This window comes from Eucyclogobius newberryi, unplaced genomic scaffold (genome assembly GCF_026437365.1).
Source record: "Eucyclogobius newberryi isolate DKJ021-1_F unplaced genomic scaffold, fEucNew1.0.hap1 SCAF_6, whole genome shotgun sequence".
NCBI classification, from domain to species: Eukaryota; Metazoa; Chordata; class Actinopteri; order Gobiiformes; family Gobiidae; genus Eucyclogobius; species Eucyclogobius newberryi.
The window spans coordinates 6,273,047-6,294,875 of NW_027316278.1; the positions used below are offsets into that span (position 1 = coordinate 6,273,047).

Genomic DNA, 21,829 nt, shown 5'->3' on the forward strand with positions numbered 1-21,829 from the left:
CAGGTACAAATGGGACGGATGGGACAGGTACAAATGGGACAAATGGGACAGGTACAAATAGGACAAATGGGACAAATGGGACAGGTACAAATGGGACAGGTACAAATGGGAGAGGTACAAATGGGACAGATGGGACAAATGGGACAGGCACTGACCAGACTGGCCTTTTACGGACTGGTCTTTTTGTCCATGTTTATGTCTCCTTCTGTTTAATTTTTCTATATTTAGTTTGCATAATTATAAACGAATAAAAAGAAGAGTAAATAAAGCACAATTCTATAACGGGCGATTAAACACGGAACTTATTCAACAGAAGAAACTGTAAATGTATTTTTAACTCAAGCGCATGACTCACATCGTCCTCCGGGTTTATTTCCGTAACATTTTACACCGTCGGCCGCCGTAATATTCATGTTAATTGCAATTGTTTTGGGCACGATCTTTTTTAAAGGTCCGACGTTTGACCACCGACCCGCTCGTACTCTCACTGCAGCTTCAGCCTCCTCCTCCTCCTCCTTCCTTCCTTCCTTCCTTCCTCCCTCCTTTCTTCCTGGACAGGCGTTTTCTCGTTTGTCATTCAGAGCGAGGGGCCTCTTTTCTCACGCGCCGCCGTCATAAATTATTGATCGCCTCCTGAAACATGATCGGCAGAAAAACGACCACCCGGGGCACGAGTGAGGCAAAAGACAAAAAACACACACAAAACACAAGAAATAACCTTTTGGGGTCCACATGCCTCTCCTCTTCTCTCCCCCATTGTTCCTTATCTGCCACATATGCTTCCTTTTTCCCTGGCATTACTTCTGGTTAGTTCTGGTACTGTCAGGGCACTAAAGTATATATAAGTGTAGTACTGATCTAATTAATATACATAAATATGGATTTGTCAAAAATCAATGTGGAAAAAGAAGGAAATTATGTTATAACTGATGAAGAATGGGAACGTTACATTTCTGTAAGAATCCTGTGGTTTAGTCCTGGTTTAGTCCCGGTTTAGTCCTGGTTTAGACCTGGTTTAGTCCTGGTTTAGTCCCGGTTTAGCCCCGGTTTAGTCCCGGTTTAGTCCTGGTTTAGTCCCGGTTTAGTCCTGGTTTAGTCCTGGTTTAGTCCCGGTTTAGCCCCGGTTTAGTCCTGGTTTAGCCCCGGTTTAGTCCCGGTTTTGTCCTGGTTTAGTCCTGGTTTAGTTGTCTACGAGTCTAAAGACTATTTGTATTGTACACTTTTGAAAAATATGAATTAAACTAGACAGAGTATATTTATGATTAAAGTATAACACTGACAAAATCCTAAAATAGTTGTTTTAATTTATTTTCAACACTTTGACTTAATAATGTAATTGTCGTTGTTATAGTAATAATTGTCGACAGTGATCAAAACACAACTAAGATTACGTTATAGTCGATGCAAATCAAAAGCATTTCACAAAATCCTTCACATTAGAACAAACAAAACAGACAAATGATGTGTAAACTACTGAAAACAATTCAAAACGACCTAAATATTGCCCTTTTCTCTCTTTATCTCTGCGAAATATGTCAACGGAGGAAGACATTTTGTATATTGACGTGTTTGTAGTAGAAATAGTAAAGTAAAGTATCTTAAATCTCTATTCAGACATGTTTTAATTGTTGTCTGCTGTCCCATCGTCTTTGTTAGCGTACCATCGTCTTTGTTACCGTCCCATCGTCTTTGTTATCGTCCCGTCGTCTTTGTTACCGTCCCATCGTCTTTGTTAGCGTCCCATTGTCTTTGTTACCATCCCGTCGTCTTCGTTTTTGTCCCGTCGTCTTTGTTACCGTCCTGTCGTCTCTGTTACTGTCCCGTCGTCTTTGTTATTGTCCCGTTGTCTTTGTTACAATCCTATCGTCTTTGTTATCGTCCCGTCGTCTTTGTTTTTGTCCCGTTGTCTTTGTTACCGTCCCGTCGTCTCTGTTAATGTCCCGTCGTCTTTGTTATCGTCCTATCGTCTCTGTTATGTCCCGTCGTCTTTGTTATCGTCCCGTTGTCTTTGTTACAATCCCATCGTCTTTGTTATCGTCCCGTCGTCTTTGTTTTCGTCCCGTTGTCTTTGTTACCGTCCTGTCGTCTCTGTTACTGTCCCGTCGTCTTTGTTATCGTCTCGTCGTCTTTGTTACAATCCCATCGTCTTTGTTATCGTCCCGTCGTCTTTGTTTTTGTCCCGTTGTCTTTGTTACCGTCCCGTCGTCTCTGTTAATGTCCCGTCGTCTTTGTTATCGTCCTATCGTCTCTGTTATGTCCCGTCGTCTTTGTTATCGTCCCGTTGTCTTTGTTACAATCCCATCGTCTTTGTTATCGTCCCGTCGTCTTTGTTTTCGTCCCGTTGTCTTTGTTACCGTCCTGTCGTCTCTGTTACTGTCCCGTCGTCTTTGTTATCGTCCCGTCGTCTTTGTTACAATCCCATCGTCTTTGTTATCGTCCCGTCGTCTTTGTTTTTGTCCCGTTGTCTTTGTTACCGTCCCGTCGTCTCTGTTAATGTCCCGTCGTCTTTGTAATCGTCCTATCGTCTCTGTTATGTCCCGTCGTCTTTGTTATCGTCCCGTTGTCTTTGTTACAATCCCATCGTCTTTGTTATCGTCCCGTCGTCTTTGTTTTCGTCCTGTTGTCTTTGTTACCGTCCTGTCGTCTCTGTTACTGTCCCGTCGTCTTTGTTATCGTCCCGTCGTCTTTGTTACAATCCCATCGTCTTTGTTATCGTCCCGTCGTCTTTGTTACCGTCCTGTCGTCTCTGTTACGTCCCGTCGTCTTTGTTATCGTCCCGTCATCTTTGTTACTGTCCCGTCGTCTTTGTTATCGTCCCGTCGTTTTTGTTACCGTCCCGTCGTCTTTGTTACGTCCCGTCGTCTTTGTTATCGTCCCGTCGTCTTTGTTACTGTCCCGTCGTCTTTGTTATCGTCCCGTCGTTTGTTACCGTCCTGTCATCTCTGTTACTGTCCCGTCGGCTTTTTTATCGACCTGTCGTCTTTTTTATCGTCCCGTTGTCTCTGTTACCGTCCCATCGTCTTTGTTACCCTCTGTAGTGAATGATGTGAATGTATAAGAAAACCATGTACATATCGTGAAAATACAAAATATACGTATCACATCATCGACAAGGAATGGGAGTCAGATTAGTTCGGGCGGCGGTGGCAGCAGGGCGTGATTGGCAGGGCGTGATTGGCAGGGCGTGATTGGCAGGGCGTTATTGGCAGGGCGTGATTGGCAGTCGGAATGCGGACGAACTGCTGAATTTTCTCGCTCGAATTCACGATGAAACTTTGTCCCGCCCCCTTCTTCTGCTCCACAGTGAGAGAGGACGACGACTTCCTGAGCCTGAGCGAGCTCCCCGAAACCTTCCCCTCCGACCCCCCGGAGCCCCTCCCCCACTTCCTGTTCGAGCCCGAGGACGGCTACATCGTCAAGACCAAGCCCGTGAACCTGTACTGCAAGGCCACGCCCGCCACGCAGATCTACTTCAAGTGCAACAGCGAGTGGGTGCACCAGAAGGACCACGTGGTGGAGGAGCGGGTGGACGACAACTCGGGTAAGGGCACGGTCCGACCGAGCTGTGTGACTGTACCTATGTTCGCCGGTACCTATGTTTGCTGGTTACATATATTACCCGGTACCTATGTTCGGCGGTACCTATGTTTGCTGGTACCTATGTTTGCTGGTACCTATGTTTGCTGGTACCTATGTTTGCTGGTTACATATATTACCCGGTACCTATGTTCCCCGGTACCTACGTTCCCCGGTACCTATGTTACCCGGTACCTATGTTCGCCGGTACCTATATTACCCGGTACCTATATTACCCGGTACCTATGTTCCCCCTTTTCTATGAACGGGGGGACTGCGCTAATGCTAGCAGAGGCGACTGGTTCAGGTTCCACAGCCCCAAAAATTGTGCATAAATGTATGATTTTACAACATAAACTATAGCGGCATTAAACCCTAACTCTAAATCTAACCCAGGTACCGGAGAACATGGGTACACATGGGTACCGGGAAACATAGAGCTGACCCCCTTTGGAAGCCTCTGCCTCACAGCGGTCACTTTGAACGGGCCAAAATGGTTCACTTTAGACACTTTTGTTAGTTAAGATTGACATGATGTTCAAAGGGTCCCTGTCCTGTCCTGGTGTATACTGACCGTGAGTAAAGTGGTCAGTGTCATGGTGTGGTCACTATAGTGGTGTGGTCAGTATTGTGATGTGGTCAGTATAGTGGTGTGGTCACTATAGTGATCTGGTCAGTATAGTGATGTGGTCAGTATAGTGGTGTGGTCAGTATTGTGATGTGGTCAGTATTGTGATGTGGTTACTATACTGGTGTGGTCACTATAGTGGTGTGGTCACTATAGTGGTGTGGTCAGTATAGTGGTGTGGTCAGTATTCTGATGTGGTCACTATAGTGGTGTGGTCACTATAGTGGTGTGGTCACTATAGTGGTGTGATCAGTATAGTGATCTGGTCAGTATAGTGGTGTGGTCAGTATTGTGATGTGGTCAGTATAGTGGTGTGGTCACTATAGTGGTGTGGTCAGTATAGTGCTGTGGTCACTATAGTGGTGTGGTCAGTATAGTGCTGTGGTCACTATAGTGGTGTGTCAGTATAGTGGTGTGGTCAGTATTCTGATGTGGTCACTATAGTGGTGTGGTCACTATAGTGCTGTGGGCAGTATAGTGATGTGGTCACTATAGTGGTGTGGGCAGTATAGTGGTGTGGGCAGTATAGTGGTGTGGTCACTATAGTGGTGTGGTCAGTATAGTGCTGTGGTCACTATAGTGGTGTGTCAGTATAGTGCTGTGGTCAGTATAGTGGTGTGGTCAGTATAGTGCTGTGGTCAGTATAGTGGTGTGGTCAGTATAGTGCTGTGGTCACTATAGTGGTGTGTCAGTATAGTGCTGTGGTCAGTATAGTGGTGTGGTCAGTATAGTGCTGTGGTCAGTATAGTGGTGTGGGCAGTATAGTGGTGTGGTCAGTATAGTGGTGTGGTCAGTATAGTGCTGTGGTTAGTATAGTGCTGTGGTCAGTATTGTGATGTGGTCAGTATAGTGGTGTGGTCAGTATAGTGCTGTGGTCAGTATAGTGGTGTGGTCAGTATTCTGATGTGGTCACTATAGTGGTGTGGTCAGTATAGTGCTGTGCTCAGTATTTTGATGTGGTCAGTATAGTGGTGTGGTCAGTATAGTGCTGTGGTCAGTATCGTGGTGAGGTCCAGAGTTTCTCACATGTATCAGAAACTCCTTGTGCCTAAAGTCTGTTGTGCTTGATAAAAACCCACCTCAAAGTGAAGCCAAACGGAGGCTATAACGTGATTCCATCTCCACCATAATTCTCCTCCATTGCCCAGGTTAATGTTTATTAAAAGCTGTCACATCTGGAGCCGCGCTGCGTTTCGATTGGCCGTAAAGTGCTGTATACGGGGGAAGCAGAAGTGAGGATTAAGCGCGGCCGTGTTGCTCTGCTTCATTTGTTTTGTGGAAGTCAGCAGTGGAACTTGAAGTGTTCTGAGACTTTCACATCAGCTCCTAAAGTCCAGAGTATGAGACGTTCCCTGCTGCTGGTTCTGCAGCCGTCAGGACTAAATGAAAAAATAAATAATAATCAGACTGACTGTAAAAGTGACCAATCAGAAGCAGGCGAGTGTTGAGGGTCAGCTCAGCTCAGACTTGACACACGGCCTTGGGTTCATCTTCACGAGACATGAGCAAATGTGCAGGTATAAGTGGATTCATCATGATTTGGCCTCTCGCTTTGACGGGAGTCAGATGTGATGGGAGTCAGAGGTGATGGTGATGGGAGTCAGACGTGATGGGAGTCAGAGGTGATGGTGATGGGAGTCAGACGTGATGGGAGTCAGAGGTGATGGTGATGGGAGTCAGACGTGATGGGAGTCAGAGGTGATGGTGATGGGAGTCAGACGTGATGGGAGTCAGACGTGATGGGAGTCAGACGTGATGGGAGTCAGACGTGATGGGAGTCAGAGGTGATGGTGATGGGAGTCAGACGTGATGGGAGTCAGAGGTGATGGGAGTCAGAGGTGATGGTGATGGGAGTCAGACGTGATGGGAGTCAGAGGTGATGGGAGTCAGAGGTGATGGTGATGGGAGTCAGAGGTGATGGGAGTCAGAGGTGATGTGAGTCAGACGTGATGGGAGTCAGAGGTGATGGGAGTCAGAGGTGATGTGAGTCAGACGTGATGGGAGTCAGAGGTGATGGGAGTCAGACGTGATTGGAGTCAGACGTGATGGTGACGGGAGTCAGACGTGATGGTGATGGGAGTCAGAGGTGATGGGAGTCAGAGGTGATGTGAGTCAGACGTGATGGGAGTCAGACGTGATGGGAGTCAAACGTGATGTGATGGGAATCAGACATGATGGGAGTCAGACATGATGGGAGTCAAACGTGATGGGAGTCAGACGTGATGGGAGTCAGACGTGATGGGAGTCAGAGGTGATGGTGATGGGAGTCAGACGTGATGGGAGTCAGAGGTGATGGGAGTCAGAGGTGATGGTGATGGGAGTCAGAGGTGATGGGAGTCAGAGGTGATGTGAGTCAGACGTGATGGGAGTCAGAGGTGATGGGAGTCAGAGGTGATGTGAGTCAGACGTGATGGGAGTCAGAGGTGATGGGAGTCAGACGTGATTGGAGTCAGACGTGATGGTGACGGGAGTCAGACGTGATGGTGATGGGAGTCAGAGGTGATGGGAGTCAGAGGTGATGTGAGTCAGACGTGATGGGAGTCAGACGTGATGGGAGTCAGACGTGATGGGAGTCAAACGTGATGTGATGGGAATCAGACATGATGGGAGTCAGACATGATGGGAGTCAAACGTGATGGGAGTCAGAGGTGATGGGAGTCAGACGTGATGGGAGTCAGACGTGATGGGAGTCAGACATGATGGGAGTCAAACGTGATGAAATGGGAGTCAGACGTGGTGGGAGTCAAACGTGATGTGATGGGAGTCAGACGTGATGGTGATGGGAGTCAGGGGTGATGGGAGTCAGACGTGATGGGAGTCAGACGTGATGGGAGTCAGAACTGATGGTGATGGGAGTCAGAGGTGATGGAAGTCAGACGTGATGGTAGTCAGAGGTGATGGGAGTCAGACGTGATGGGAGTCAGAACTGATGGGAGTCAGAGGTGATGGTGATGGGAGTCAGAGGTGATGGGAGTCAGACGTGATGGGAGTCAGACGTGATGGGAGTCAGAGGTGATGGGAGTCAGAGGTGATGGGAGTCAGAGGTGATGGGAGTCAGACGTGATGGGAGTCAGAGGTGATGGTGATGGGGGTCAGAGGTGATGGGAATCAGAGGTGATGGGAGTCAGAGGTGATGGTGATGGGAGTCAGAGGTGATGGGAGTCAGAGGTGATGGTGATGGGAGTCAGAGGTGATGGGAGTCAGAGGTGATGGGAGTCAGAGGTGATGGTGATGGGAGTCAGAGGTGATGGTGATGGGAGTCAGAGGTGATGGGAGTCAGAGGTGATGGGGGTGGAGTTTATAGATGTCAGGCAGGCGATAGTGAACAAGCTCTGTCATTTATTTAAAGGGCATATTTTTGTTGTTTTCTGATACTAGCATGTGTTAGCATGTGTTAGCATGTGTTAGCATGGGTTAGCAAAAGGCTTGTTTGTCAGCTCAGTGATATTAGCCCAAAGCAGCTTTGAGCTGAGATATAATCCCTGTCTCTTATGGTGGACTGTGGGAAACAGGGAGTGGGCAGCTGGAGTTTGGCTGATTGGTTTGTAGTCATTTTGTCTAGTAGCCTGACTTGGCTAATATGAGACTTGGTGTCTTTGTGGTGCTGAAGTGGCACTTTACTTTACTTTATAACCAAACTAATGTCTTGCCCACCCAATGAAAAACCTGCCCCACCACAACGTGCATCAGACTCGATGAGCCGTGAAGCTCAGGATCCATAACACAAGTCTATCGGCGTCTGGGTGAGGAGTGTCGGCACAACACACACTGGATTTAACTGTTATAACTCTTCAACACTCTCACACTGATGGTGTGACATGCTTCTGTGACTGTAGAATGTGGGAGCATCAACAGCAGCTAAAATACCAGGCTATAAATCATAAAGAAGTCATTGATGAGCGCTTATCAGGGGGTGTGACGTGTCGGGAGGCGTGTGACTGTGAGCGGTGTAAAGGACCGAACAAATCACATCCGACAGATCGTCCCAGACCCGTGACTTAAAACATGGGAACCTGCCACTCGTCCTCCAAACTCTTCATCCACAGCAAATAATCATCACGATTTTTATCTCATATTGATCAATTTGCGATAGTATTTGGTCTTTCCAAAAACAAAGTAACAGTGTCTTTTAGTAATGAGTTTATGAACATAAACTATACATTTAACACTTATAATATTCAAATGTCTTCCTCCAAATTAACGATTTTACATGACTCGATCTGGATCCATCGATCTTTTGATTAATTGCCCAGTTCTTATCCACATCTGGGTTTGACAAAGAGTGAAGAGCAGAGAGGAGGTCTCTCACTTTGAGACTATATTTAAAACAGTTACTTTAAAACACAGATGATTCTCGTCCCGTCACTAACTGTGAAACGGCCTGTCACATCTGCAGATGAATGACTTTATAATTTACTTAATAATTTAAGATTTAATTTAGTCTCGGCATAACGACTGTGGCCAAACTGATGGTGTAAGTCTAAATATACAACACAAAAGACATCATCACATCCAGATATTAGTCTTCTGCTCCAGATCAGAGGCTTGAACCGGACCTGAACTCTGCACCTGCTGTTTCTTCATCGGATCTTACACAGCACAAAGAACTTAAGAACTATGTACAAATGTCTTTGTTCAGGCTGAAGTGTGTTTTTATTGTCTCATTGATGTTGGACTTTTAAAGCCAAGGACATTTGAACAAAGGTTATATTTTCCTGTACCAGTAATTCCAGTCAGTGCCAAAGAAGAACTGAGATTTGGTTCCCAGCCCCATGTGGAGACCAGCACGGTCAGACTGTAAATGTGTCAAAGTCTGAGCCACTGTCCAGACCCTCCAGACCCAGACCCTCCAGACCCAGACCCTCCAGACCCAGAACCAGACCCAGGCTCTCTAGACCCAGACCCTGCAGACCCAGGATTTCCAGACCCAGACCCAGACCCTCCAGACCAGACCCAGATCCTGGCACCCTGCTGGTGCCAGAGTCAGGACTAAACATGGACCGGCCTCCTAACGGGCCACAGTGTCCTGGAGTCAGTGTCCTGGAGTCAGTGTCCTGGAGTCAGTGTTCTGGAGTCAGTGTCCTGGAGTCAGTGTCCTGGAGTCAGTGTTCTGGAGTCAGTGTTCTGGAGTCAGTGTTCTGGAGTCAGTGTTCTGGAGTCAGTGTCCTGGGGTCAGTGTCCTGGAGTCAGTGTCCTGGGGTCAGTGTCCTGGAGTCAGTGTCCTGGAGTCAGTGTCCTGGAGTCAGTGTCCTGGAGTCAGTGTCCTGGAGTCAGTGTCCTGGAGTCAGTGTCCTGGGGTCAGTGTCCTGGTGTCAGTGTCCTGGAGTCAGTGTTCTGGGGTCAGTGTCCTGGAGTCAGTGTCCTGGAGTCAGTGTCCTGGAGTCAGTGTCCTGGAGTCAGTGTTCTGGAGTCAGTGTTCTGGAGTCAGTGTTCTGGAGTCAGTGTTCTGGAGTCAGTGTCCTGGAGTCAGTGTTCTGGAGTCAGTGTTCTGGAGTCAGTGTCCTGGAGTCAGTGTCCTGGAGTCAGTGTCCTGGAGTCAGTGTTCTGGAGTCAGTGTTCTGGAGTCAGTGTTCTGGAGTCAGTGTCCTGGAGTCAGTGTCCTGGAGTCAGTGTTCTGGAGTCAGTGTTCTGGAGTCAGTGTCCTGGAGTCAGTGTCCTGGAGTCAGTGTCCTGGAGTCAGTGTCCTGGAGTCAGTGTTCTGGAGTCAGTGTCCTGGGGTCAGTGTCCTGGAGTCAGTGTCCTGGTGTCAGTGTCCTGGAGTCAGTGTCCTGGAGTCAGTGTCCTGGAGTCAGTGTCCTGGGGTCAGTGTCCTGGGGTCAGTGTCCTGGTGTCAGTGTTCTGGGGTCAGTGTCCTGGAGTCAGTGTCCTGGAGTCAGTGTCCTGGAGTCAGTGTCCTGGAGTCAGTGTTCTGGAGTCAGTGTCCTGGAGTCAGTGTCCTGGAGTCAGTGTTCTGGAGTCAGTGTTCTGGAGTCAGTGTCCTGGAGTCAGTGTTCTGGGGTCAGTGTCCTGGAGTCAGTGTCCTGGAGTCAGTGTTCTGGAGTCAGTGTTCTGGAGTCAGTGTTCTGGAGTCAGTGTTCTGGAGTCAGTGTCCTGGAGTCAGTGTCCTGGAGTCAGTGTCCTGGAGTCAGTGTCCTGGAGTCAGTGTTCTGGAGTCAGTGTTCTGGAGTCAGTGTCCTGGAGTCAGTGTTCTGGAGTCAGTGTTCTGGAGTCAGTGTCCTGGAGTCAGTGTTCTGGAGTCAGTGTTCTGGAGTCAGTGTTCTGGAGTCAGTGTCCTGGAGTCAGTGTCCTGGGGTCAGTGTTCTGGAGTCAGTGTTCTGGAGTCAGTGTCCTGGAGTCAGTGTCCTGGAGTCAGTGTCCTGGAGTCAGTGTTCTGGGGTCAGTGTTCTGGAGTCAGTGTTCTGGAGTCAGTGTCCTGGAGTCAGTGTCCTGGGGTCAGTGTTCTGGAGTCAGTGTTCTGGAGTCAGTGTCCTGGAGTCAGTGTCCTGGAGTCAGTGTCCTGGAGTCAGTGTTCTGGAGTCAGTGTCCTGGAGTCAGTGTCCTGGAGTCAGTGTTCTGGAGTCAGTGTTCTGGAGTCAGTGTCCTGGAGTCAGTGTCCTGGAGTCAGTGTCCTGGGGTCAGTGTTCTGGAGTCAGTGTCCTGGGCGACAGGCATGTAGGAGGAGCTACGCTGTCTGACATGTTTTGGCCGCACACGGGGTCAACAGCGTTCTAACATTGGCGATAGCGGCTGCAGATGGAGTCTGAGGGCAAAACAGGATAATGATCTGATCTGCTCTGATTCCTCCTTCTTACTTAATTAAAAACGCATCCCTAGAGGTGTTAATGAGAAACCATCTTTATTAAAAAGCCCTGTACAGATAATTAAAATGATCTTGGTAAAATAGTGAAAAACATGTCTAATTTCATCAAGCTAATGTAATAAACACCCGTAAATCATTCGTTTACTTTATGTTTGTGATTTTATTTTGCATAAAGCATTTGGGAGGTTATCTCTTCAAACCAATTGAATCAACCTTGATCGTTATGAGACAATGGTTTAATCAGCCTCCACATAAAAAAAATTACATCAATCCAAAAATACATTTATATTCTAATCAATGTAAGGCTTGATTCACTACTAGCCTTAAATGTCACTTTTCTCCTAATAAGACACAAGTGAATTGCTCATTTACCTCTCTGTGGCAGGGCATCCGCCTTTGTCAGAGGTGCCGTCTTTTATCACATATCACGACATCAGATATGCTCATATACCACTGACTTATTAGAAGAAATGTGAAATGTAAATGTAAAGAGGAGAAAATGAGCCAGTTTAATTGCAGAAATCCACTATCTATCAAATCTAGCGCTTTGTGGAGCTTTTTTTTGCCTCAATTTGGAGTACCATATTTACAATGCATAAAAGAAAAAAACATAAGTAAATTTTTTGGGTAAATTAATTTGTTAAAATCCCAGACCAAGAACAGACATTTCATCTTGAAATGCAGTTTAAAATAATAACAGATGAGAGAACATGGTGAATAGGTGTACGTATGCTAACGCTAACACCTTCAGCTACATGACGTATGCTAACGCTAACACCTTCAGCTACATGACGTATGCTAACGCTAACACCTTCAGCTACATGACGTATGCTAACGCTAACACATTCAGCTACATGATGTATGCTAACGCTAACACCTTCAGCTACATGACCTATGCTAACGCTAACACCTTCAGCTACATGACCTATGCTAACGCTAACACCTTCAGCTACATGACGTATGCTAACGCTAACACCTTCAGCTACATGACGTATGCTAACGCTAACGCCTTCAGCTACATGACCTATGCTAACGCTAACACCTTCAGCTACATGACCTATGCTAACGCTAACACCTTCAGCTACATGACGTATGCTAACGCTAACGCCTTCAGCTACATGACCTATGCTAACGCTAACACCTTCAGCTACATGAGGCACAGACAAAACTGTGGTAAGTGTCTGGTATGTTAGCGTAACATATGAACAGTTATTCAGAGAACTATAGCATAAAGAACATGCTAACAAGTTTAGCAAAGCATCAGTTTTACCCCAAATCACTAAATGAAATTATGAAATTTCCCCATGTGGGACAATAAAGGAATATATTATCTTATCTTAAATCCATTGAATTCTTCTTCCTCTGTGTCACTTCTAAACAACTCCACAAACTCCAGAGGTAGAGGAAGTGCAGATTCTTCTTCTGCGTCGCTTAGAGCCTAGAGCGCCCTCTTGTGGTTTCCAGTGTGAAAATAACAAATAATATCATATATAAGTCACACCCGGCCAAAACTATGAAAAAAGGTGCGATTTATTGCCGTTGTTATGATCCCGGTGCCAAGAACCCAAAAGCAGTCCAAATCAAGGCAAATTAGAATGTATTAACTAAAGTTCAAAATCCAAAGGCAGGCACAAAGGCGCAAAAAAAAAAGGGCAGGAGTTACAAGCAGGACAGACATCAAGTGACAAACAGACACAGAACTTGAAATACACACAGAGAAGCAGGTGATTGGTGGGAAACAAACATGTGGCGGGAGAAACTAATTAAGGTAATGAGAAGACTGACAGCAGGAGTGGTGGGAGGTGACAGGGAAATCCAGGAAGTAACAGACAGCAGGTGAGGGGCGGAGACACAGAAACAACAATGGGAGCACATGACAAACACAAGGGGCACAAGGGAAATAGAGTCTCTGCAGAGCGGATAACAGTTGTGCAACAAAAAATGAATAATCTCTCTTGCTCTTGCTCTGATAGTGGTTAGAAGTTTGTTCATTCTGACTGAAGCCACGCCTCTTCCTCTTCCTGTCCGGGGTTTGGTGGAGCTCGCTAGGACGACATCTCCCGGAGCTTTATGCGTTCTCAGTTTTGCTCTACAAACAGGCTAAAGCTGTCACAGCTGTGTTCCGTGTGCCGGGGTCCGGGCCCTCAGAGGTCTGCCTCCTCTGTGGACGGGACACTTTAATGGATTCTACAGCGTTCTCCAGGAGCCGAGCCAGTTCTCCTCCATCTCCTGTCACTTCTCTGCTCACTGTACATTCTAAATACCTCCGCCGCAGCCCGTAATGGATCACGCTGTCGTTTTGGGCGAGTGCGGACTTGGACGCTTAGCGAGTGTTCGGGGCCCCACCTGTTTGTTATTGAGACGCGGGGCCCCGAATGCAGCGATCATGAACACGAGCCACAGTGAGAGGAATGGTTTATCTATGAAGTTGTCATCGCGGGTCAGAGAGAGGGGGGAGGGGCAAAAAGTGTGCTCGGGCTGTTCAGAATTCAGTATCGTGGTTTCAATGGAACTGTGGCAGAACGTGCACACTCCAGACACAGGCAGAACATGCACACTCCAGACACAGGCAGAACATGCACACTCCAGACACAGGCAGAACATGCACACTCCAGACACAGGCAGAACATGCACACTCCAGACACAGACAGAACATGCACACTCCAGACACAGGCAGAATATGCACACTCCGGACACAGGCAGAACATGCACACTCCAGACACAGGCAGAACATGCACACTCCAGACACAGGCAGAATATGCACACTCCAGACACAGGCAGAATATGCACACTCCAGACACAGGCAGAACATGCACACTCCGGACACAGGCATACCATGCACACTCAAGACACAGGCAGAACATGCACACTCCAGACACAGGCAGAATATGCACACTCCGGACACAGGCAGAACATGCACACTCAAGACACAGGCAGAACATGCACACTCCAGACACAGGCAGAACATGCACACTCCAGACACAGGCAGAACATGCACACTCCAGACATGAAGGATCAGAGTTGTGGACCCTAACACAGGACCTTGTGGGCAGGACTGTGTCCTAAATATATATATATATATATATATATATATATATATATATATATATATATATATATATATATATATATATATATATATATATATTTTTTTTTTTTTTTTTTTTTTTTTTTCTTGAGAAAAAAAAAAACTTTTTGGAATCTCCTTTCAAATGTTTGCAAAATGTAATGTGTTCTTGGCCTTCGATACAATCATAATGTTCAGTGTTTACATGACATATTCCAGTTACTGCAATGTATATAATATTATATAAACATACACAAAGGGTCCAGAGGGAATAGATAATAGGTCATAAAGTCTAAGTGCTCCTCTAGTGGCGCTTCTGGTGCATCTGTTCGACTGGTCAGTGATAAAGAGGGAAGAGGAGGAGCTATGGGGATTTTTTATTTCTTTTAATGAAATCATAAGTTCTGTATCATCTAAATGATCAGCTGACTGTATGATTATGTCTGCATCAGAGATCTGCATCTGTCATTAAACCTGCTGTTGAAAACATCAAAGTGATTCTGAAGTTGTCCTTCCTGCTTTGTTGGTGTTGTTTGCAGAGTCTATCGATTCCGCTCCGTTTCATTTACTCCTCCGTCTAACCTTGGATCTGCTGTAATATCTGCACATAATAAATATTTCAGGAGTCTTCCGGAGACTCGGACTCTCACAGACTTGTCTCCTGCTGCTCCACTTCATTTATGTCCTCTCACTTCTCAGCGTTTCTCACTTCGGACGGCTCACGATCGGCCGTAAAGATCTTCTGCTGCCGCTGATCTGCAAAACCGCGGTACATCTAGTTGAGCAGTTTGGGCTTCGTCTTCGAGTCGTTTCTTGTTGTTTCAGTTCTCGGAGCGATCACGACACGTTGTAAACACATTTCGCGCCAAAATCAGGCCACAACAGGCACAAAGCTGTTTTTCCCCGCCGCCGTCGCGCACAGAAACGACAAAAACAGACTCCAAAACGTAACGTACGACATGTTAAACACAATATGTGGCTTAATAAAGGCGTCGGACGTCCGGTGTCGACTCGCACTGGGACTTTTGGCATTCGACCTGGAGCATCATTGATATTTAAGAAGCAATACCAACGTGAAGGGTTAAGGTTTAAGTCTTTATTGATCCGCTAGAGGAATTTGTCCTCTGTATTAATTAACCCAGGACAACCTTAGTCCAAGGAGTTTGCCTATCAATACTTAAGTGGAATGACAGGAAACCATGAGCGCTTTTGGAGATTGAATTTCCTCTTGGCTCTGGACCTGAAGCAGCCAAAGTCAACATCCTCTTGTCAACATACACAAAACACAATAAAATGATAAAGTTAGTTGATGTGAAGGTTGTGGTATGTTGACACACTTTTATATGTTCCATGCATTACTTACGTGTTGTCAACTATCTCGCAGTGACGTGCGATCAGGGATGGACATTACAATTTAAACAAAACTCACCATTTATAACAATTATATTTGAATTGTTCAGAAATATATCCAAATAAGCCACTTTTCCCCCTCACTTCTGCTGCTGAAGTTTGGCTGAAGTTTGTGTCTTTTAGTGTCCTCTACAGGCCGCTGAGCAGTACTGCAGGAAGCTTGGTGCTTCTTCTCCTGCAGCTACTCAGTCTGTGGGCGTGTTCAGAGGCTCGTTCATGCTCCGCCCTCCAACATGAGCTTTCAGAACCAGAGCGGACAGCAGCTTCTTTTAGAGCTCTGCACATGTGCTCTGAGGACCACATGGCCTCAAACCCACGGATCTGAGACAAACCACACTGCATAAACCTGTGACTGAGCATGTGCAGAGGAGAAGAGAAGATCTAACTGAGCATGTGCAGAGGAGAAGAGAAGATCTAACTGAGCATGTGCAGAGGAGAAGAGAAGATCTAACTGAGCATGTGCAGAGAAGAGAAGCTCTAACTGAGCATGTGCAGAGGAGAAAAGAAGCTCTAACTGAGCATGTGCAGAGGAGAAGAGAAGATCTAACTGAGCATGTGCAGAGAAGAGAAGCTCTAACTGAGCATGTGCAGAGGAGAAAAGAAGCTCTAACTGAGCATGTGCAGAGGAGAAGAGAAGCTCTAACTGAGCATGTGCAGAGGAGAAGAGAAGCTCTAACTGAGCATGTACAGAGGAGAAGTGAAGCTCCAACTGAGCATGTGCAGACGAGAAGTGAAGCTCTAACTGAGCATGTGCAGAGGAGAAGAGAAGCTCTAACTGAGCATGTGCAGAGGAGAAAATAAGCTCTAACTGAGCATGTGCAGAGGAGAAGAGAAGCTCTAAATGAGCATGTGCAGAGGAGAAAAGAAGCTCTAACTGAGCATGTGCAGAGGAGAAGAGAAGCTCTAACTGAGCACGTGCAGAGGCGAAGTGAAGCTCTAACTGAGCATGTGCAGAGGAGAAGAGAAGCTCTAACTGAGCATGTGCAGAGGAGAAGAGAAGCTCTAACTGAGCATGTGCAGAGGAGAAGAGAAGCTCTAACTGAGCATGTGCAGAGGAGAAGAGAAGCTCTAACTGAGCATGTGCAGAGGAGAAGAGAAGCTCTAACTGAGCATGTGCAGAGGAGAAAAGAAGCTCTAACTGAGCATGTGCAGAGGAGAAGAGAAGCTCTAACTGAGCATGTGCAGAGGAGAAGTGAAGCTCTAACTGAGAATGTGCAGAGGAGAATTGAAGCCCTAACTGAGCATGTGCAGAGGAGAAGAGAAGCTCTAACTGAGCATGTGCAGAGGAGAAGAGAAGCTCTAACTGAGCATGTGCAGAGGCGAAGTGAAGCTCTAACTGAGCATGTGCAGAGGAGAAGAGAAGCTCTAACTGAGCATGTGCAGAGGAGAAGAGAAGCTCTAACTGAGCATGTGCAAAGGAGAAGAGAAGCTCTAACTGAGCATGTGCAGAGGAGAAGAGAAGCTCTAACTGAGCATGTGCAAAGGAGAAGAGAAGCTCTAACTGAGCATGTGCAGAGGAGAAGAGAAGCTCTAACTGAGCATGTGCAGAGGAGAAGAGAAGCTCTAACTGAGCATGTGCAGAGGAGAAGAGAAGCTCTAACTGAGCATGTGCAGAGGAGAAGTGAAGCATCAGCGCCAACAACAAGTGACTTAAAATCTATCTTTTAGAGACAAGTCTGTGTTTGTAGCTCAGGTTCTGTTCATGTTTCTAATGATTCGACGTTAGTTAGAAACACAGGCCGTCGTTTGTGTAATTAATTGATTGGTGGAGACTGTGGTCCATTCAGCAGGTCAAATGTGTGAGGTAGTTTAGCTCAGTGCAGTATATTTGTTTCTTTTGTGTGCAAATATTATCCACTAAATACAAACCCCGAGCTTGCCCATCAACAAACGTCATCGCACGCTTCTGCCATCTCGGTTTGAAAGAATTTACTATGTGTTGGCAATAATTCATCATTCATACTTCCCACTCTATAGTTTATCGCCTGTTTTCGCTGCATATTTCCTACTCTAAAAACGTTCCACTGCGTTTCGGTTTAGAGAAATCTCCGTTCTGACGCGCAGATGTTCAACTCGCTGTGTGTTTGAAGCTGATAAAATGACTGTACAATGACAAATGCAGTGACTCATCCCAAAGTTAGGATTTTTTAATGAATTATGATCCAAAAAGATGTCACAATTAAACATATTTTTGCATGCAGCTGTGTGTCATCCGTCCCCCTCCTTTCAGCTGTTCAAAGTTTGCGCTCAGAGACACTGTAATTTGACCTCATGCAAATTCAAGACGTCGCCTCAAATTTCTGACCATTTTATTTTTTCTCTCGCTCTTGTGGCACTTTTTCAGACAGAAGATGCTTTAATTCATGCTTAATTTATCCCAAAGCGGTCGTAATGGGACTGTGATAAAATATTGATTGGGTTCTTGGAGCCGCTGAGCTCGGATCTGAAAATCAGGAAGCGACGACGAAATATTGAAATGATGCAGAGGAGAAAATTGCAGTCTTTGTATGTCTCTGTGTTTTATTTATCCACCCATCTATTTATTTATTTTTATTTTGTATAAATGTTTCCACCTATCTATTTATTTTTTAATCCATCTATCATTTATTTATTTATTTATCTATTTATTTTTATCAATCAATCTATATATTTACTTATCCATCCATCTATTTATCTTTTATTTATTTATTTATTTATCTACATAGCTATTTATATCTACAGTAGAAAAAGCTTCAGTTGTAGTCATCTGGACTCAGTTAGAAAAAAATAGACGTTTCGACTCTCATCCAAGAGTCATTGTCAATAAAAGAATTTAGGTCGAGAACTCCGATATTAATACTGTTCTGTGGTAAGACCCACCCATTGGGAGGAGCCTTCCTGAAGTAGAAAGAGTTGTTTGTTTCAACAGAAACTCCCTCCTTGTATCTACCGAGCCTATTCAGAATCTTAATGGGCTATTAGAATCCTCTTTGTCTTTGTGAGACCCTGGCTCAACCACCCTGAGTACCTGATTAGCATCTGAATGTCCTCTACCTTTCCAGGGGTTCAGTAACCCATTATAAATAACAGGAAGATTAAACCTTAGCCCTCCATTTCTGTTTAAAGAAGGTCTTTCTTTTTTAACAAAAATAGCTTCCTTAACTCCTCTTTCAAACCATCTTTTCTCCCTGCTTAAAACCTTCACCTCACCGTCTTCAAACGAGTGATTAGAGGCTTCAAGATGGAGATGCACGGCGCTCTGAGGTCCTGAACTAGTATTTCTTCTGTGCTGATAAAGCCTCTTGTGTAGAGGCTGTTTCGTCTCACCTATGTAACGTTCTTTACAACTTTCTTCACTGCATTGGATCGAATAAACTACATTGCTCTGTTTTTGAGTCGGCAACTTGTCCTTAGGGTGAACCAGTTTTTGTCTTAAAGTGTTTCCTGGTTTAAAATAAACAGGGACTTCGTGTTGTCTAAAAATTCTCTGCAGTTTTTCCGAGAGGCCAGACACATAAGGGATAGAAACACCCTTCCTTCTCTGTTCAGTTTCCCTTTTGTCCTGCTTCTTGGTTCTCTTCACTCTGTTGAGGGCCCAAGCGGGGTAACCACAGGCTGAGAGGGCATTTCGGACATGTTTTTCCTCTTTCTTCTTGCCCTCTGAGCTGGTGGGCACACCTTGAGCTCTGTGTTGTAAGGTTCTGATCACCCCCAGCTTGTGCTGTAGTGGGTGGTTGGAACCAAAGAGCAGATACTGGTCCGTGTGTGTAGGTTTCCTATATACTTCTATTTGGAGTTTCCCGTCCTCTCCTCTGATCGTGGAACAATCAAGAAAGGCCAAGCGATTCTCCTTAGCGTCTTCTCTTGTAAACCTGATATGTGGGTCCACAGCATTGATGTGATCAGAGAAGGTTTCCAGCTCTTGTTTCTTGATTGTTACAAAAGTATCATCGACGTAGCGGAGCCACAGTTTTGGGGCTATGCCTGAGAATGAGGACAGTGCCTTCTTCTCAAAGTGCTCCATGTACAGGTTGGCCACTATGGGAGAGACGGGCGAGCCCATGGCACAGCCATGAATCTGTCTGTAAAATTGTCCCCGGAATTGAAAGTAAGTGGTGTTCAGACAGATGTCCAACAGTTTACATATGTGTTCAGGTGTCAGTTTGGTCCTTTCCTGTAGGGTGGTGTCTTCCTGCAGTCTGATCCTCACCTCTGCTACTGCATCAGAGGTCGGGATGCAGGTGAACAGGGACACCACATCATATGAAACCATGAGGTCATCTGGGTCCAGTTGGAGATGTTTCACTTTATCCACAAAGTTGTGCGTGTTTTCCACATGATGTTCCGAATTCCCCACAAGCGGAGCCAATATAGTTGTTAAATGCTTGGCCACATTGTAAGTGATGGAATCTGTGCTGCACACTATGGGTCTGAGTGGAACCTCCTTTTTGTGTATTTTTGGAAGGCCATAAATGCAAGGCATGGCTTCACCAGGATACAGTCTGTAATACAGAGGCCGGTCTATCACTTCCTCTTTTTCCAGCCTTTGTAAACAGTCTATCACTTTCTTCTTGTAGCCACTGGTCGGATCTCTTTTCAAGCGCTCGTATGTGGTCGTGTCCTCGAGGAGGGTGTGGACTTTGGCTTCGTAATCAGCTGCGTTGAGAATCACAGTGCAACGTCCCTTGTCTGCTGGGAGGATGTTGATGCTATGATCTTTTTCCAGTGCTGAAAGTGCTTTTCTCTCTTCAGATGTGATATTTGAAGGAGGTGGTTTGGCACTCTTCAGGGTCGCTGTGACACGTAGCCTCAGGTCTGCAGCCTCCGATTCAGTCATTTTGTTGTTTCTAATTGCCGTTTCAGTGGCTGTGATGTAGTCCTCTGTAGGGATGTGTTTAGAGGTGACAAAAAAGTTGAGACCTTTAGAAAGTACCTCCTTTTCTGCCTGTGTCAGAACACGATCTGATAGGTTCTTAATCCAATTGTTTTTGCTGGTCGCTAATTTGTCTGTCTCAGTCCTAATGTCTAGCTCGACCTCACCTGCATTCTTTTTGTTCAAAAGAATGTTGAACTTCTTGATTTGGCGTTCTTTGCTCTTCCTGTGCTGTGCTTCTTGTGCTGTCTGTGTAAAATCCAGCACTCTTTTGAAAGCTTCTTCAGGGAGTATGCTGGTTAATTTCTCCTGTAAAGTTCCTGTTCTGCCTTTCAATTTATCAATTCTGACGTTGTTTTCCTGGATCCTTTCACTGAGCATCTGCATAAGGCTCCTTCTCCAAATCTTCTCTGCTCTGTGTCCTCTGACCGGTGATTTGATCTGCAGGCTCTTCGGGATCATGTTGTTCTGTCTGCATCTAAGATTGAACCTCAAGTGGTTCCTGTTGTCTGCTAGTTTCCTGGCTACAGATTCGAGTTCCCGAACTAAATCCAAGGTTTTAGGCCCAAAATTCTTGGAAATATGTCGGTGTAATCCCTCATTCGTCCAGGCGTGTTCCATAGTAGAAAAAGCTGCAGTTGTAGTCATCTGGACTCAGTTTGCAAAAATAGACGTTTCGACTCTCATCCAAGAGTCATTGTCAATAACAGAATTTAGGTCGAGAACTCCGATATTAATACTGTTCTGTGGTAAGACCCGCCCATTGGGAGGAGACTTCCTGAAGTAGAAAGAGTTGTTTGTTTCAACAGAAACTCCCCCCTTGTATCTACCGAGCTAGCCTATTCAGAATCTTAATGGGCTATTAGAAACCTCTTTGTCTTTGTGAGACCCTGGCTCAACCACCCTGAGTACCTGATTAGCATCTGAATGTCCTCTACCTTTCCAGGGGTTCAGTAACCCATTATAAATAACAGGAAGATTAAACCTTAGCCCTCCATTTCTGTTTAAAGAAGGTCTTTCTTTTTTAACAAAAATAGCTTCCTTAACTCCTCTTTCAAACCATCTTTTCTCCCTGCTTAAAACCTTCACCTCACCGTCTTCAAACGAGTGATTAGAGGCTTCAAGGTGGAGATGCACGGCGCTCTGTGGTCCTGAACTAGTATTTCTTCTGTGCTGATAAAGCCTCTTGTGTAGAGGCTGTTTTGTCTCACCTATATAACGTTCTTTACAACTTTCTTCACTGCATTGGATCGAATAAACTGGACGCCTGGACGAATGAGGGATTACACCGACATATTTCCAAGAATTTTGGGCCTAAAACCTTGGATTTAGTTCGGGAACTCGAATCTGTAGCCAGGAAACTAGCAGACAACAGGAACCACTTGAGGTTCAATCTTAGATGCAGACAGAACAACATGATCCCGAAGAGCCTGCAGATCAAATCACCGGTCAGAGGACACAGAGCAGAGAAGATTTGGAGAAGGAGCCTTATGCAGA

At 45.7% G+C, this 21,829-nt stretch overlaps 1 protein-coding gene across 1 annotated transcript in view; it reads left to right on the forward strand.

The window, feature by feature from the left end:
* The first annotated feature begins 3,267 nt into the window (after positions 1 to 3,267).
* LOC140346823 (netrin receptor UNC5C-like) overlaps positions 3,268 to 21,829 on the forward strand; it is a 237,606-nt gene continuing 219,044 nt past the window's right edge. Inside the window, exon 1 of the mRNA XM_072433028.1 lies at positions 3,268 to 3,541. Coding sequence (XP_072289129.1) covers positions 3,268 to 3,541 — 274 coding nt within the window. The remainder of the gene's footprint in view (positions 3,542 to 21,829) is intronic.